General features: G+C 52.0%; 2 protein-coding genes across 7 annotated transcripts; both read left to right on the top strand.

Annotated features, from left to right (window-relative positions):
• The first annotated feature begins 4,440 nt into the window (after positions 1 to 4,440).
• KXD1 (KxDL motif containing 1) lies at positions 4,441 to 11,703 on the top strand. 3 transcript variants are annotated; one of them, XM_039228222.1, is made up of 6 exons: positions 4,461 to 4,541; positions 6,388 to 6,452; positions 7,232 to 7,353; positions 8,328 to 8,480; positions 9,836 to 9,882; positions 10,727 to 11,703. In XM_039228222.1, the coding sequence occupies exons 3-6, from the start codon at positions 7,253 to 7,255 to the stop codon at positions 10,954 to 10,956; spliced, it is 531 nt and encodes a 176-aa protein (XP_039084153.1). In that variant the 5' UTR covers positions 4,461 to 4,541; positions 6,388 to 6,452; positions 7,232 to 7,252; the 3' UTR covers positions 10,957 to 11,703. The 3 variants fall into 3 exon arrangements, with proteins under 3 accessions (XP_039084152.1, XP_039084153.1, XP_039084154.1); XM_039228223.1 differs by having other exon boundaries at positions 4,466 to 4,541; positions 6,385 to 6,452; XM_039228221.1 differs by lacking the exon at positions 6,388 to 6,452 and having other exon boundaries at positions 4,441 to 4,541.
• A 1,053-nt stretch (positions 11,704 to 12,756) lies between these two features.
• UBA52 (ubiquitin A-52 residue ribosomal protein fusion product 1) lies at positions 12,757 to 15,710 on the top strand. Of its 4 annotated transcripts, none has more exons than XM_039228327.1 (5): positions 12,757 to 12,859; positions 13,927 to 14,040; positions 14,309 to 14,395; positions 15,324 to 15,426; positions 15,520 to 15,710. In XM_039228327.1, the coding sequence occupies exons 2-5, from the start codon at positions 13,938 to 13,940 to the stop codon at positions 15,611 to 15,613; spliced, it is 387 nt and encodes a 128-aa protein (XP_039084258.1). In that variant the 5' UTR covers positions 12,757 to 12,859; positions 13,927 to 13,937; the 3' UTR covers positions 15,614 to 15,710. The 4 variants fall into 4 exon arrangements, with proteins under 4 accessions (XP_039084258.1, XP_039084255.1, XP_039084257.1 ...); XM_039228324.1 differs by having other exon boundaries at positions 12,776 to 12,859; positions 13,930 to 14,040; XM_039228326.1 differs by lacking the exon at positions 12,757 to 12,859 and adding an exon at positions 12,866 to 12,954 and having other exon boundaries at positions 13,930 to 14,040.
• Positions 15,711 to 17,142: the final 1,432 nt, after the last annotated feature.

Below are 17,142 nucleotides of genomic sequence, written 5' to 3'. Positions count from 1 at the left end.
AGAATCCGAAACAGGCTCCAGGCTCTGACAGCACAGAGCCCGATGCGGGGCTCGAACCCATGAACCACGAGATCATGACCTGAGCCGAAGTCGGCCACTTAACCGACTGAGCCACCCATGCGCCCCTGCCCCATCTAACTCTTAACCGACTAAGGCACCTGGGTGTCCCTGGCTCATATTTTTTTAAAGTTATTTATTTTGAGAGAGAGAGAGGTAGGGGGTAGGGGCAGAGAGAAAAAGAGAGAGAGAGAGAGAGAGAGAGAGAGAGAGAGAGAATCCCAAGCAGGCTCCATGCTGTCAGCACACAGCCTGATGCGGGGCTCCATCTCACAAACTGTGAGATCATGACCTGAGCAGAGATCAAGAGTCAGACACTTAACTGTCTCAGCCACCCAGGGCCCCTCTTTTATTTATTTATTTTTTAAGTTTACTTATTGGCTCATTAAAAAATTGTTTTAATGTTTATTTTTGAGAGAGACAGGGCATGAGCAGGGGAGGGGCAGAGAGAGAGGGAGACAGAATCTTAAGCCAGCAAGTACCAGGCTGTGAGTTGTTAGCACAGAACCTGATGTGCGGCTCATACCCACGAACTGTGAGATCATTACCTGAGCCAGTCAGACACTTAACTGACCGAGCCACCCAGGCACTCCTACTGGCTCATTTTTTAAATGCTCCATGCCTTTGCAACCTTTACCTTCCACCTTTCTGTATCCTTCTGTTGTACATGTGTGTCTTATAAGCAGCACAGAATTGGGTTTTGCTTTTTGATCTAGTCTGCCCATCTTTTGTCTTTTAACTGGGGAATTCGGCTTATTTACATTCAATGTAATTACAGACCTATTTGGACTTAAATTTGCCTTCCTGTGCATTTTTCCTCACACTCACCTGCTCTGTGCTCCTTTTCTCTCTCCCTTCTGGCCTTCCTTGGGATTGGATACATGTTTTTTGGTTAAGACTATCTTTATCTTACAGATGGGGAAACTGAGGCACAGAGAAAGCAATTACCTTGTTCAAGATCACAGTGATGAAAACCAATATAGGCCAAGTCTCTTCCCCTATTGAATTTCTCTTCCACCTAGGGAGCTGGATATTGCACAATGATGCAAGTTAAGTAGCTAATTGCAGCTGTAATGAGCACTAAGTAGGAAATAAGACTAAAAAGGTGACAGAGAGAGGCTTCCAGTCCCTAGACTTTGGCATCCCCTCAACAATGTCCCCGTCACTTGACTGACTGTTCCCATCACTTTTCACCTTCTCCCTCGAATACACGCAGGGCTTCAATATGTTCTTGTCTGTTCCACTGTGCACCAAACATTTGGGGCCAACCAAGTCCCTTTTAGCCTTGACTCGTAGCTCCCACTCCTTCCAGGACCCTCATAAATGTTTCCTGGCTTCCAGCAGAGCCCAAGTGACCCACTGAAAAGGTTGGCTTCTCCAACCTGGGCCTTTTCTGCTGCAGCCTGCAGACAGAGCCGTGGTTCCCAACATCCCCTGCCCAGGCTCTTATCTCAGCGCTGGTTGCTGCCTGGCTCACAGAACTCCCCGGTTCTTCCAGAAATCAAATCTAAGCTGTGTGCTTTTCCACCATCCTGCCTTTGCTCCTGAGATTCTCTCGGTCCTGAATGATTGTCAACACCTAGAAAACTCCTACTATTATCACAAAACCCCACCCCGATGTACCTGCTTCCTTGCTCCCAAATGAGTCCCCACCCTTCAGGTTCCTCCACCTTTAAGTCTCTCCTCTCCATAGTGCTGCATTGTTCTTCTTGGTCCTGGCCTTGTCTGTGTCAGGCTCTGTCTCCTTTCGTCCTCTAGGGCTAGGCAGGGACTGAATACTCTCAGGATCCCTAGAATATGGGCCACACCTGGAGGAAGTGCCTAGAGGGTTTACTGAACAGTTTTTAAAACTGCTGAACTACATTTGTAAGAATCCTGATCCTCATTAACTTTTCAATGAATGAAGGCAGCAGGATGTGGGAGTAATAACAGTTTGCCCTCGGCTTACAGTGGGCCAAGCCTTATTGTAAGGAATTAATCTGTATGATTTTACAAGGTTAAGCTATTTGCCCAAGGCCACTCAGCTAGGATGTGACAGCACTGGAATTAGAACGCAAATATGTCCAATTTCGGGGCTCCAAAAGAGTCTTTCATGTACCCTAAAGGCATGTGTATATCTTCCAAGCTTTCAACAACCTAAAGAGGCACATGCTGTGATCACTCACAGTTAACAAACTGAGACCTAGGAAAATTAGATCTATAATACATAACACATATGCATCATTAAGACCTCAATAATTAGTGATGATTAATTGCTAACATTTATTGAGCAAGTACTATTTGCCCTGTTTTGTTCATGCATTTAACTTGAATTATCTCACTTAAAGTGCATCTTTGTACCAGTATGAACGAACTCACGGTTTTCGGTATATTAAAAAGAGGACATATAGAAATAAATACAAATGTATATGCATCGGTTAGCATATGTATTTTCTAACTTATTGCTGAGAGGGTCTCTGAGCAATGATACTCCAGTACCAGTGAGCAGTGAGCACACACCTAGCACCCAGATCTTGGTTTCTCAATACCATTCTCCGAGAAAAGGAACCAGGATCCCTGGAGAAATGGCATGGAAATTTGGTAGTGCTAAGAGTAAGGACATGCTCAGAAAAAGATGGAGACCTATTAAAAGAGCATACAAGCTACCTAAAGGAGCAGCAAAGTAAATAATAGAAATTAATTTTAGGGGCAGCTGGCTGACTCAGTGGGTAGAGCATGTGACTCTTGATCTCAGGGTTGTGAGTTCAAGTCCCACACTGGGTGTGAGCCTCCTTAAAAAAAGAAAAAGAAAAAAGAAATTAATTGTAATCCACAGAATAAAATAAATACTTATGAGTTCATGGTGATATAAATGCATGAATAAATGGGGGTGCCTGGCTGGCTTAGTCAGTGGAGCATGTGACTCTTGACCTTGGGGATGTAAATTCAAGCCCTGTGTTGGCTGTGGAGATTACATAAAAATAAAATCTTAAAAAAAATTTTAAAAACATTTATTCCTTTTAGAGAGAGCTGGAGCAGGGAGAGGGGCAGAGAGAGAGAGAGAGAGAGAAACACAGAATCTGAAGCAGGCTCCAGGGTCTGAGCTGTCAGCACAGAGCCTGACACAGAACTTGGACTCATGAGCTGTGAGATCATAATCTGAACTAAAGTTGGACACTTAACCAACTGGGCCACTCAGGCGCCCCTAAAATCTTTTTGAGGTTTATTTATTTACCTCGAGAGAGAGAATCCCAAGAAGGCTGTGCACCGTCAGGGCAGAGCCCTAGGTGGGCTCAAACTCATCAACTGCAAGATCATGACCCAAGCCGGTCAAGACTCGGAGTATGCCTAACTGACTGAGTCACCCAGGGGCCCCAAAAATAAAATCTTAAAAAATATATATGTTTTATATATATATATATATATATAAAACATATATAAAACATATGTTATATATATAAAACATATATACACTAAAAAATATATATACACACACTTGAATATCAAGTGCATAAACTAGAGAAGAATGGACAGCTCTTGTTTACAATAGAATTCCTATTAGTAATTAAATTAATAAATAGAAAATAGGCATAGTGATTGTTGCTGGCAAGAGCCTTGGATGGGTGCTAAAACTAGTGGGTCAAAATATGTTTAAAAAAAAAGTGCTAGGGTATTTGTGTAGGGTATTTGTATATTTCTCCATACAATACTTCTCCCAAAGGAGAAAATGGTAACAGTTGAAAAACTGGCAGACGTTGCCTTAAGCAAGTAACCAAAGTCAACATCACCAGTATTAAGACACATCAATATCCTGTGACGTCAGATATGACGCATTAAGAAGGCCTTAACATCACTTCTGTGGGAATCCTGCCCAAAGTGAGAAACTTCAGTCTAATCAGGAGGAAACACTGGACAAACAACCATATTCATGAGTAGTCTACAAAACCAACACTCTTCCCAAGTACTAAGGTCCTAAAAGATTAGGAGAGACTGAAGAGCTGTCATAAAGGGGAGACTAAGGAGATACACTTAAACATAACGTGGGATCTTGGACCAGAAAAAAGGTCACCAAAAGCAGAGCAGGGATTTTTGAACTGGATGAATCTGATTTCCCACCTGGAAAGCAGGATGCTTGGGTCTGGGTCAACTACAGGCCACTTAAGCACTGCATGACTTTAACGGAGTTCCTACCATTCTCGGACTTCAGACTTACGGTCTACAAAACAGGACACCTCTTAGACACCCCCAGCCCCTTCCGGCTGCGGGGCATCTCGAGCCTTGGAAACTACGCAGGCGTCGGAGGGACTGCTTGATTGGCTATTCGCTGTGACGCACTTGCGAATAGTAGCCCCCACTAGGCCCCACCCCTTCCTGCCGAGACTCCGAGCACGCATATCAGCTCCGGGCACGTCGCCTGTACGTGCGGTTGCACGCGTGGTGCGTGGTGACGTCGTGGCGGCGCGGGCGCCATCCCGGAAGCGCGAGCAAGGCCGCCAGATGTGCAGGTGCTGCTGCCACCTTCGCCGGGGCCGAGTTCGGGGTGGGGCTGGGGATGCCGGGGCCGCTGGGGAGCCGGGCCGGGTCGGGCGCGGCCCCCGGGCTGTATGCGGGGTGGGGCGCGCCGCTGGCCACATCTGGGCACTCCCCTTGCTTACAGGCCTCAGTTTCCCCGGCCGTGCAGTGTACGCGCCGGCGGCGCCACGGGCCGGTTCCGGATCCGGGGCGCAGGAGCCGGGGCTGCCTGTGTTCAGTCTGCAGTGTCACCCGGAACCGGGCGTTGCCGTCTTTGAGCCTCAGTTTCCCCGCTTTGCAGGGACGAGGCGTGAGGGGAGAGGCGAGTCCCACCTCACTCGCGGGTTTTGCTAAGCTTGGGCCGCCAAATTGAATTCCGTGAAAATAACTGGCTGGAATCGTGGCTCCACCGCCTTGCCGTGTGACCTTGGGTAACTGAGCCTACCCCCTTGAGCCTCTGTTGCCCTTGGAGATGATAGTGTTTGCTTCATAGGCGTGATTGGGGATTAAGGGAAGTGCTATACAAGTGTTTGCTCCTGTTCTTGGAAGGACCAGGGAGCCCCTTCCTATAGTGCTGACTCCCCGGCCCCGCCCTAGGACTTCTTACTCCCCATGGAGAAGCAGCCTAATCCGAATCCAGCTCCGTGTCACCATTGGGTTCAGTCCCCGCAGACAGCGCTGTGAGAGTCTGATTCTTTATCGCTCCCGTTTTCTGGATGAGAAAACTCAGGGAGGTGCGGTGACTCTCCCAAGGTCACAAAGCCTCCTTTTCTGCGTGTTTCCCTCATAAATAATATTTGGAGCAGGGACCAGAGCCCTTGCTAGGTCATTTCTACCCTATACGTGGGCCAGACTAGCTGTGAGGGAAGTCTCCCTGAGATTGGCAGGTGGGCGTGCCTTGAATCCCTCAGCCTCACATTTGGTAGCCAGAGACAGGAAAGAGCCCCTCGTTGGAGCAGAACCGTTTTTACACAGGTCCAGATCTTGTGCCTGCCACGCACTAGCTGTGGGCTTCCTGCCTCACGACTCTGCCCTCTGGGCCTGCGTGTCCTCATTATACATGATTACGCTTCTTTGGAAACGCGGATACTGTGGGTGTGGGTACCTGGCACATAGTAGGAATTCAATAAACCTAGTGATTATTGGGTGGGGGGGCCGGATTTCGCCAGGTGTGGCAGCTTGATTCCAGAAGGCATGTAGGGGCTGCAAATAGATCTTTTTTTTTTTTTTTAATGTTTTATTTTTGAGAGAGAGAGAGGGAGACACAGAATCCGAAGACAGCTCCAGGCTCTGAGCTGTCAGCACAGAACCCGACGTGGGGCTCAAACCCACGAACTGTGAGATCATGACCCGAGCCAAAGTTGGACGCTCAACCAACTGAGCTACCTGGGTGTCTTGCAAATAATCATTCTTGGCCTCCATGGTGTTTAGGGGAAGAAAAGTATTAGCTGTTAACATTTTAAATGAGGTAATTTTACACACACATAAAAATCCACATTTCTGAGGGTTTCTTTCCTGGGAAAATTCAGGAGTCTGGTGGTAGTCAGTTGCTGTAAGAAGCCACTGCCCTGGCAGGTGGATCCCGCGGACTGGGCTACAAAGCTGTGACTTGGGTTTACTGGCAATGTGACAATGGTCCACTCCCACTCCCTCAGTTTCTGAGTCTCTTTTTCTTAATATGTAAATAAGGATACAGTTCCCAGTGTATACAGTTCATGCATTGGTTAGCATACAGTAAGTGCTCAGTAAAGAGGAGGGTGGATTAAGTGGGCTCTGAAAGCCCTTTGTGATCCTGGATGTGAATCTTAACCAATTGCAACTGGGCCTTTCTGTCAGCAGTTAAATATGTGGACCCCAGAGCCAAGCTATGTCAAGATTCCGGGTTTTACCTGACACCCCTGAGGGTGAGTGTGAACCTGTGGCCCTTCCTGCCCTGGGCACAGTCCAAGAGGCCCCCCACCCACCATGATGGTCATCTACCTAGCCACACAGCCATCTAGGTTGCTGGGGTGCCCAGCCTGGCTGAGATTCTTGGCTTTAATTTGCTGATAAAATTAGTGTCAGAGCTGAGTCTGAAAGCCTCTGGTGGCCTCCACCAGCTAGGTTCTGGTGACCCCTCACTGTGAGCCAGTTTCTGGACTGGGCTCTGGAGGCCCCTGCTCTCTCAGAGCTGACATTGCCTTGGTAGCGAGAGACAGAAAGGTCAACTAATAACTAAGATAATTTCAGGAAGAGATGAGCCAATTTATAAAACAACGTGAAGTACTAAAAGTGACCAGAGTTGAGAGTAGGGGTATCCATCAAAGAATTATTGGGAGAAAAGATACTGGAGGTGGTGATGATTTGAGGGGCCAGTCATGTGTATGGGGATAGCAGGTGCAAAAGCCCTGTGGTGGAATGAGCAAAGTCAGAGGGATGTGGGAAGAAGCTGGCAAATCTACGCAGGTGGAAGGTGGCCGTGGCCTTGGGCACGTGGAGAGTGGGGGCCATGGAGGTCATTGGATGATGGGATTCTGATGTGCTTGGGTGCGGTTTACAAATACCCCTGAACTCTCAGTATGACAAAGCTGAGGCTCAGGTGGCATGACCAACTCATGGCCCGGGGTTCCCAGCCCCTCCTCTCTGTCCCAGCAACCGTATTGCCTGGTGCAGACTGAAGACGCTTTCACCTTGCCTATTTCAGGCAGCGGAGGAGGAGGAAGAGATGGACCCCCCGGACTCGGCCTCGAGGGTCTTCTGCAGCCGCATCCTGAGCATGGTGAACACGGACGATGTCAATGCGATCATCCTGGCTCAGAAGAACATGTGAGTGGTAGCCAAGGGCCGCGGGCCCTGGGCGTGGGAAGGAATCCACTTGCTGGCCCGCATTCTTGCCCTGCCTGCCCTTACCCTGGGCCCACACTGGTGATAAAATGAAGGAAATGAGCAAATCTGCCGGCTGGCTCCAAAGTAAATTCCTTCCTGGCCTGGAGGCGAGGCCTTGGCACGGGAAGCAGGGCTTTGGGATGGTTTTGCAGCTGTGGATGGCTTGGCTGGGGCTGTCACAGCTCCTCTCCCAAGGCCCCGGGGTAGGCTCTTGCGGGGATAGGAAGGGGCTGTGGGAGGGGATTTAAGGAAGGCAGTGAGCTGATCTCCTGTTGGGAACCTGGTCTCTCACAGCCCAGGCTGTCTCTGCAGAGGACCTGTGATCTCTCGGAAGGGCTGTGAACAGCCTTGGCCTCCAGCTTGGCACCGTGCCCGCCACAGCCTCACCCTAATTCCAGCCTGCTCTGTTGGGAAGCGAGGCTTACACAATCTTGGGATGGAAGCACAGCTTCCTGTGACTTTATGCTTGTGTAGTTAAGCCAAAAGCTCTTCCTTTCATTTATGACATGGCATAGGCCTGATACCCTTCCATTTCTCTCCTGCTGGGACAGGGGTGCTGGGTTTGTCAGGGTCAGATTTAGGCCTGGCCTTGGTGAACTCCCAGAGTGAGGGGAGACAAAACCAGACACAGATATTCCTGGCCCCATGGGGTCAGGGCTGGGCCAGAGGAATAACCTGGGTCTAGGGAGTCAGGGAAGTCAGAGTCTGCTTGAGGGAGGGGATATATGTGAGAAGGATGTACGTGGGTAGGGTTTTGAAGGTTGAGTAGGAGGTTGCCAGCTGGCTCAAACAGCAAGTAGAGTTCTACATGGCAGGGAAACAACACATGCAACGGTCATGAAGCAGGAAAGGGCCCAGCACGATCAGCGTGTAGGGCATGGTTTGCAGGGCTGGTGCCTTCTCTCCGCTGCCAGGCTGGACCGCTTTGAGAAGACCAACGAGATGCTGTTGAACTTCAACAACCTGTCAAGCGCCCGCCTGCAGCAAATGAGCGAGCGCTTCCTGCACCACACGAGGACCCTGGTGGAGATGAAGCGGGACCTGGACAGCATCTTCCGCAGGATCAGGTGGGTCCTTGACCTCTCCAGCTTCTGCCTCCCCCTCAGGCTCCTCCCCTTCGGGTTCCTCCCCTTTTCAGTGAGGATCACCCACCCCGCATAACAGAGCAACGGAGACCGTTAATTTGTTCTTTGAGGCTTCATTGCTCACTTAGCATCTGAGAAGATCTGAAGTTCGGGCTAAAAAAATCTTAAAGTTTCTGGATTTAGCTTTTATTTCTCTTTCCAAAAATGCAACATAGGACCAGATGCACAAGGCAAAAGGCAGGCAGGTGCAGACAGTGAAAGGCAAGCCTGGTCTTCCAGCCCCCAGCCCAGGTCTCCTCTCCAGAGGCATAGGAGATTGCCAGTTTTTATGGGTTTTTCTGAGCTGTTTTCTGTGAGGGCGGAGAAAAAGGACATTCTGGTCCCCAAGCATGCAGAATGCTCGATGCCGCGCCCAGAGGCTGCATCACTGTGGCCACGTGCCTGGGCCTGGAACCAGCCAGAGCTGCAGCTGTGTTTCCAGCTGACAGCGCTACTTCCTCTGTCCTGGGGGCAGCCCCTCCCACTGGCAGACTCAGGAACAGATCATGAGACAGGCCAATTAAATCCTTTATAAAAACACATATTTTCTGAGGCGTCTCATCAGGCCAGCTGCCCAGGTGTGGTGTTGGGGATGAGCAGAACCCCCAAGTGTCGACACCTTTTGTGCATCTCCATATCACCCAGGAACGGGACAGTCGTGGCTGCCCAGTTGCCTGGTAGGTAGGGACCCAGCAATGGTGGTGCTTCTGGTGGGGGCTGGTTCACCTCAGTCAAGGATGAGACTCCACCCCAAAGGCCCCCTTGTTATTCTTTGCAAAGATGACTTCCTTACTTTAGGAAGAAAGGCAAAACAGCTGATTAAAAAAAGGAGATGTTTCTCTGTGAACGTCAGTTCAACGTGCACAAATACACAGTGTCTGGGGTGTGCATAATCACTCCTGGCCCCCGCACAGACACTGTCATCCTAGTGGTGGGGGATAGGCTGGGACAGGTCACTCAGGGGAGTGACTGCTGAGGAAGGGGTGAGGAAGCTTCCTGGAAGGTTATCGGGGCAGGGGAGGATTAGACCTAAGAAAGGTCTAACTGTAGGTAGAGGGCCCAGGCAGTCCCAGCATAGAGGACACACACAGGCTCTCGACAGTTGAGTGGCTGCCATCTGGCCCAGGGCTGAGCACATGGCCCTCCCTCCAGCCCAGGAGCAGAGTGACCAGCAGTATGGGGGGGGGGGGCTCCCATCCCCCACCCACCTGGAGCTGCATCAAGGGCTCCTGGCGTGCTCCAGGCCCGGCCTGTCTGCTTGGTAGGCTCAGCCCCGTATGCCTTCCCTTCCCCTGCAGGACGCTGAAAGGGAAGCTGGCCAGGCAGCACCCGGAGGCCTTCAGCCGTAAGTGTCACCCAGGGCTCCTGTGCCCCATGCCTGGCCTCTGCACCCATGGATGCCAGCACCTTACCCCAGGGCTGGCTTCTGGAAGGTTACCTCAGGGGCTGACACTGAGCCCAGGTCCTGGTGGGCAGTAGATCTAGAGAGACCTGGGGCAGGGGGCAGGGGCAGCGTTGCTTGGCTGGTCTTGGCAGCTTGCAGAGCAGATGCTGGGACTAGGATCCCCTCCCTGGGGGGAGGTTACACGGGAATGTGGATAAGGACGATGACAGTCCTTGCCCAAGTGGGTATGGCATAGCCCTATGAGTAGGCTCTTACCTACAACCACCCAAGCAGTGGGGGCTGTGAGTATCCCATTCATACAGTGGGAAACTGTAGCCCTAAGGAGCAGTAACTTCTCAGAGGATGTGCAGCATCCCCTATGCCGAGCCTCAGTTTACCCTCTCTGCCAAACAGGCCAACCTCTCCCCACCTCAGGGCTGCTAACCACCAGAAGTACAAAGGCAGTGCTGTCAGGGTACCTGACTGCCTTAGTCAGTAGAGCATGTGGCTATCATCAGGCCTGGTTTATAGAGCAGAATGCTGGGGCAAGGGGAGTGAGGGGCCTGCAGAGTTAACAGGGCAGAGCTAGGCTCGGCTTCTGTTGGCTTGACTCCAAAGAACCTCGGTCCTTATACCTTGAAGGGAAACTCTCCCTTGCCTGGGCCTTGGTTTCCTCCTCGGTAAAGTGGACCAAGTTATGCCCCGTGGGGTGGCATGGGAGCTGTTCAGGGTCATAGGCCCGGTTGACCCCTCATCATGGTGCCCAACACAGTGACTAAGCCAACTCCTGGCCTCCTTCCCCCAGACATCCCAGAGGCCTCCCTCCTGGAGGACGAGGATGAAGATCCCATCCCACCCAGCACCACGACCACCATTGCCACCTCAGAACAGAGCACGGGCTCGTGTGACACCAGCCCTGACACCGTCTCGCCCTCCCTCAGTCCTGGCTTCGAGGACCTCTCCCATGTCCGGTCCAGCTCTCCTGCCATCAACGGCCGTAGCCAGACGGATGATGAGGAGACACCGGGGGAGTAACCCTACTCCCTGGTGGCCTGAGGGGTCTCAGGGCAGTGGCAGCTCTCCCCAGGTGTCTGAGGTGGCAGCAGGCAACCCAAACCTTGCCTGGAGGTCAACAGCTTTGCCACCCTGTTGTGTCACCCAAGGCTCCTGGGGGACAAAGCTCCCTCCAGGGGTGTGGAGTTCCTGGGGGGTCTGTCATTCCCAATTCCTCCTCACTGAGAACATCTGTCCTCTGCAGACCCCTCCGCCAGGCCAGGGGATGACCAGCTCAGCTGGAGTTGTTGCGCTGGGCGTAAAGGAGCTTTTCCAGAGCCAGGCTCGAGGTCTGCTCTAAACAACGTTTAAAGGCTCCCAGAGACCAGAGCCAGAAGGCCCCTGCCCCGATGCCCTGGTCGAGACCTCAGAGTGAATCGGCGCTGTCATGTCTGAGTTCACCCCAATCCATCCCTGCACCTACTAATTCTGGCCTCCCTGCCCCTTCCTCCAACAAAAGTATTGAATGCTGTCTCCAGTTGGTATCTCAAGGAGGCTTCTGAGACAGCTGCAGAAGGCTCAAGATGGAGGCGGGCCATTCAGCTGCAAGCCTGATGCGTTCTGGGTTTCTCTGACCAGAGGTGGGAACCCGCAGGCCTCTCCCAGGACGTCCATGGAGCAAGATGAGCCACCTTGGAAAACAGAGTTAAACGGAATATTTTTGTACCCGATGTTTACAGATGCTGTTGGGAAGTTATCAATAAAGAGACTCTGTTACTAAAAAGGAAAGGGTGTCCTTAGCAGTGGCTTCCTTCCATCCTTGGGCCCAGGATGCCATAAGGGGATGCGAGTGCAGGATGTGAGACAGGACGGCTGTGGACGGCCTGGCACCACTAAGATGTGGCTGCACACGGTGGCAGTCTCCAGTGGTAGCAACCACAATAACCCAAGTTCCTCTCACTACCAGTGTACTCACCCCTGCTGTTCCCTTAGCTCTGAATAACTCCTCCAGGTCTGTCTCAGGACAGACTCCTCAGGGAGCCAGGCTGGGTCCCTTTCCCCATTAGACACTGTGTAGAGTTCCCTCATCTTTTAAGCCCTTAAAAATTACATTATTAAAGACATCTTCCTAGATCCAAGAATGTGTGCTTTTGCCTGTTAACGGGGCGCTGGTAAGTGTTCAAGGAAATAAAGAGGAACCCTGCCAAACCTACGCTTCAGTCCTCACCCTTCCCGGCCCCTGGCATTGTTTAGCCATTCACGACTCCTTGGTCCTAACAAAAGTCCTCTTTGGCCCCAAACTGACCCTGGGTCGCACCCCCTTTTCTTGAGGGAATGCATCAGCCTCACCTTCCCTCACTGCTCTGAGAAGCGCCGCCTTGACCTTCATTCCCGCACAGTGGCCAGAAAGTTTTCACAGCGGCTAGAAAGTTTAAATATCTAACTCTTGGTGATAAGTGGCTCCCAAGGATCTGGCACGTTCCATCCCATCCCTGCGCCTCCTACCACCTTCCCGTGCCGACCCCTGAATCCTGGACCCGCTGACCCTCTGCTTAATTCCTTTGCTTTAGCACAAACTGTCTCCTCTGCTCTTGTCAACAAGCATTCCCCGAATGACCATTAGGTGCAGTTTTCAGCCAACCGAGAGACAACCTGGAAAGGTGTGGCGGTCCCCTCACGTGACCTGGGAGGACGAGGGACCACACCCGGAAGCGGGCTGCTGACACTCGCCCACAGGCGCTGCTGCTTCTTTCGCCAGCACCCGACATGGCGGCGGCGGGGCGGGGCCGGGGGTGGGGCATAATGCGCGGCGCGGATTGTGACGCAAGCGCGCAGCGTGCTAGGTGCGCAGGCGCTCTCGGCGGCAAATCCGCGGTTTCCGGTTCCGTCGTCCTCTTTCTCTTCAACGAGGTTCCCGAGCGGCTTGGTGGCAGCGGCGTTGCGGGTTCGGGCCAGACCAGGGTCGGGCGGGAGGCTGTGGGAAGCCGCGGGCGTGCCAGTAGCGGAGGGGACACCCCGGAACCTGTCCGCGCGGGCCAGGTTCGGCAGGGCGGCCGGGTCGGCTAAGTTGGGCGCGTGGGGCCGAGGTTCTGAGTCGGGACTGGGCCCCGGGTGGCGAACGAGTTTTTGGGAGAGGAGTCTATGCGCCCTTCTGGCCAAGGCTATCCCAGGAGACCTGGGGGCGTGGATGGTCTTTCTGGGCAAGGGGGAGGGGTCCTAGACGTAATTTTTTTTTTTTTTTTTTGGGTGCTGTATAGTGCGCTAATATTTTTGAAAGTGTTAAGTCCCCTTACTCTACCACGGGGTGATTCACCACTTACCTTTTTTCAGTATATTTATAAGGAGAGGGTGGTAGCATCCAGCTTCTAGGCTTTCGTTGGGGTGGGGGGAGATGAAATGTTATGTGTAAACAAGTACATGGCACGTGGTTGGCAGATACTGTTTATGAGTAGGAGCGAAGGCAAGAAGTGTCGTCGGCGAGTTCGGGTATAACTGAGAGGGAAGCCAGGGTGTTGGATGACTGAGCTTGGAGTTGGATTGAACTGCAGCGGAGGAAAGTGTGTTGGAGGAGTGGATACCAAAAATGGGATTCCCATTCAGGTTGTAGGAAGGGCAGCTTGTGGAGCAAATGTGGCTTACAGAAGGATAGGGAAGGGAGGGAGGATGGGACCTCCCGACCACACTCGAAGAAAATGTGCCTGGCCAAATGGTGCCCCAGCCATGTACTTATCATTCCATCCTCAAAGTTGATAGAATCTCTTGCTGGGCCCAGGGAGCATAATCACAGTCCTTGCTCCCATGAGGCACACTTTGCCACAGGGGTCCAGGGGTAAGGTGTGGAAAGCATGATACTTGATGATAGGCTATTTGGGCTGTAGCTTCGGAGAGGTGGAAGGAAACAGGCGCTGGGATGGGCCTGTGATGCTGGCACAGGGCTGGCCAGCCCCTGAGCTCAAGCTACTCAGACATGAAGTTCTCAACGTCTCCATCCTGCTGCCCCCCACCTCCCAGCAGACGCAGAGATGCAGATCTTTGTGAAGACCCTGACGGGCAAGACCATCACCCTTGAGGTTGAGCCCAGTGATACCATTGAGAATGTCAAAGCCAAAATCCAAGACAAGGAGGGTGAGTTGAGCTGAGTTCACAGGTTCTGTTCAACAGGAATCCCTCTCGGCCCAGAGGAGCCCCTGTCATGTGCAGGATGCGTACTGGGCTTGTATAGACCTCAGCCTTGGCCAGTGCCTCCCTGTGTGATCTTAAATAGCTTGTTCTCTCTACCTCAGTTTCCCTTTTGATAGGTGGAGGCTATGCCAGAACACCCCTGTAGGGAGAAGGAAAGCTGCCAGTAATGTGCTTGCCCAGAGTCTTAGTAACCGAGCTTCCCTCTCCCCAGGCATCCCACCTGACCAGCAGCGTCTGATTTTTGCCGGCAAACAGCTGGAAGATGGCCGCACTCTGTCAGACTACAATATCCAGAAAGGTACTGAGGGCAGGGTGGCTGCCAGGGCCCGTGAGACCTAGAACCAGGGATGAGGCTTTGATGGTCTCGTTGGCAACATTGGAGGATGGGGGGAATTGTCTTAAGGTGAGGATGAGATGGGGCTGGAGGAGTCTTTTCTAAAATGTTTTCATTGGGGGAAAGCATCTCATGGTCTCCACTTAGATTCCAAGCAGCAGTGGTTTCTCTTGTTCTTGCTCACCTATTTTTCTTTAAAAGACTATTTTGTTTTAAAATGTGCTAAGAGAGACATCTGGCTGGCTAAGTCAGTAGAGCATGCAACTCTTGATCACAGGGTTGTGGGTTCAAACCCCATCTTGGGTGTTGAGATTACATAAAGGTAAAATTTTTTTGATGTTTATTTTTGAGAGGGAGGGAGGGAGACCCAAGAATCTGAAGCAGGCCCCAGGCTCCGAGCTGTCAGCACCGAGCCCAACACAGGGCTCAAACTCATGAACCGTGAGATCATGACCTGAGTCAAAGTCGGATCCTTAATGGACTGAGCTACCCAGGGGCCCCAAAAACAAAATCTTTAGAAATACACATAAAAATGTGGTCAGAGAAATTTTGTCACTATTGTAAAGGAAATCAGTGTTCTTTCTACACCAGCTAGATTTAATTTTTCTCCTCAAAATGAAAGCATCTTTACACCCCTCAAATTACCTTGTGTGTCAGGAAACCCCAGTGCACATTATGGTTCACATATATTAGTGTCAGACTCCCCAAGACCTGGACTGGTGGGAAGGGAGATGGAGGTTGTGTGGGGTGGTCTGGGACAGTCTGTCCATCTACATATAGAATACCCAAGGGATTTTCATTTGAGCAAGGTCTGGCCTGGAGGGCCCTACGCTGCACCCAAGGTGCTGGGGCCAGGCTCAGTCACTGTCTCTCTCTGACCCCCTTCTCCTAGAGTCCACCCTGCACTTGGTGCTCCGCCTGCGGGGTGGCATCATTGAGCCTTCCCTCCGCCAGCTGGCCCAGAAATACAACTGCGACAAGATGATCTGCCGCAAGTGAGTGCTCTCAGATAGGGGGCGGCGGGTGGCTAGCCTCCGTGGGGAGGGCTTGGGGTTGGGGTGTGCCCTCACCAGCCTCTCATCCTGCAGGTGTTATGCCCGCCTGCACCCCCGTGCAGTCAACTGCCGCAAGAAGAAGTGCGGCCACACCAACAACTTGCGCCCCAAGAAGAAGGTCAAATAAGGCTCCTCCACCAGCTCTTCCTTTGCCTGCAGGGTGGCCTCCGGCCCAAGGCCCTGGGGCCTCAATAAAGTTTCCCTTTCATTGACTGGAGCAGTAACTGGTGTCTGCGTGGCTGGTCTGTCCAAGAAGGAGCTGGCTGAGTTGTGGGCATCTCCCGGAGGGACTCCATCACTTGATTCTGCACAGCCTTTGAGAGTCATGTGTCCTTTGACTTCTGATTGTCTCAGCTGTAAAATGTGCTGTGGTCCCTGCCCTTCACATCTACCAGGGTTTTCATAGCCACAGCACACGCAGGTTTCAGCCTCAGCCCTCTGCCACATACCCGAGTGGACCCGTGTCTCTGGGTTTTGTCATCCTTAAATGGGAATGAAGCCCCACCCCCGGCCCTTGTGAGACTGCAGGTCCACGATGTTACTGGCTGGGCCCTGCTCAGGCACTCAATGCCATCCATGCCTGTGTCCTTAGCTGTCCGTGTGTGGGTGGATAGACAAAAACACCCCACCTGGTGTGAAACATCTGTTCTCAGTTGGCTGATTAGGAGGGGCGCCTGGGCCCCACCTAAGACCTAGAACATCAGTCTCGGGGGGCAGGCCTTGGTGTTCATAAAACTCGTGCTAATGCACCTGGGAGTCAAGTGACTCTGGAGAGGCCTGGACTAGCCCCAGGAAGGCCACGCTTTCATTTGTCTTGAGGTGATTGGGGCTTTGTGTCGGGTGACAACCCAGGCCTGGGCGATGGCTGAGATCAGGAGTACCAGCCAAAGGCTGAGGTCTTTTGTTTCATGGGTTTCAGCCCTATCAATGGCTGGCCCCTGCTCTCCACGCTAGGCTACCAACATCTCTATCCCTGGAGAAAGAAGCTTCCCAAAGTTCAAACGACGTGGTGTATCCCACCAGAAAGCTCCAATGCCTTCCTTGCACTTAAGACAAAGCCCTGCTGGCCTCACTACCCCAGACTCTGGGCCTTTGCACAGGATCCCTTCAGCTAGCTGGTTTCTGAGGATTGTACACAGTACCTGCCGAGTTTGTTTTAACACGTGGTGGGCACCTGGGTGGCTCAGTTGGCTAAGCATCTGACACTTAGCTCAAGATCTCGCGGTTGGTGAGCTCAAGCTCCACATGGGGTTCTGCGCTGACCGAGCAGAGCCTGCCTTGGGTTCTTTCCCTCAGGCATTTTTTAAAAGGCTGCACTCCAGCCTTTTGTGCTGTATTAGAACTGCTGATCAAATCCTCATATCACAGCCATTATAGACGACAAAAGATCACCTCTTGGGCTCTTTATTTGAGTGGGAACGGGACGGAAGGGTGAAATGAAGTTGATGTTGAGGTAAATGCATACAAACAAACCGAGGGACGTCCTTGTTTACAGAGCTGTGCGTTCAAGGACAAACACTATAAAAATCAGGAGCTCGACGGAGACCAGCAGAGGGGGTGGATGGGGGGTATAGTGCCAAAGACTGGTCACCCCTCTTCATTCTTCCTCTGGATCTCTAGGTTTCAGGCTTGGCTGGCCCCGGGCTGGGGTGCGGA

The sequence above is a fragment of the Hyaena hyaena genome, unplaced genomic scaffold (genome assembly GCF_003009895.1).
Source record: "Hyaena hyaena isolate Hyena2069 unplaced genomic scaffold, ASM300989v1 scaffold_30, whole genome shotgun sequence".
Classification (NCBI taxonomy): Eukaryota; Metazoa; Chordata; class Mammalia; order Carnivora; family Hyaenidae; genus Hyaena; species Hyaena hyaena.
This window is presented reverse-complemented; position numbering and strand designations above follow the sequence as displayed.

Excerpts from the sequence above, each read along its gene's own strand:
- KXD1 (XM_039228221.1), top strand. The coding sequence starts at position 7,253 with ATGGACCCCCCGGACTCGGCCTCGAGGGTCTTCTGCAGCCGCATCCTG. Across the intron at positions 7,354-8,327 it reads ATCCTGGCTCAGAAGAACAT|GCTGGACCGCTTTGAGAAGA; the intron begins GTGAGTGGTAGC and ends CTCCGCTGCCAG. Across the intron at positions 9,883-10,726 it reads GCACCCGGAGGCCTTCAGCC|ACATCCCAGAGGCCTCCCTC; the intron begins GTAAGTGTCACC and ends TCCTTCCCCCAG.
- UBA52 (XM_039228327.1), top strand. The coding sequence starts at position 13,938 with ATGCAGATCTTTGTGAAGACCCTGACGGGCAAGACCATCACCCTTGAG. Across the intron at positions 14,396-15,323 it reads AGACTACAATATCCAGAAAG|AGTCCACCCTGCACTTGGTG; the intron begins GTACTGAGGGCA and ends CCCTTCTCCTAG. Across the intron at positions 15,427-15,519 it reads GACAAGATGATCTGCCGCAA|GTGTTATGCCCGCCTGCACC; the intron begins GTGAGTGCTCTC and ends CTCATCCTGCAG.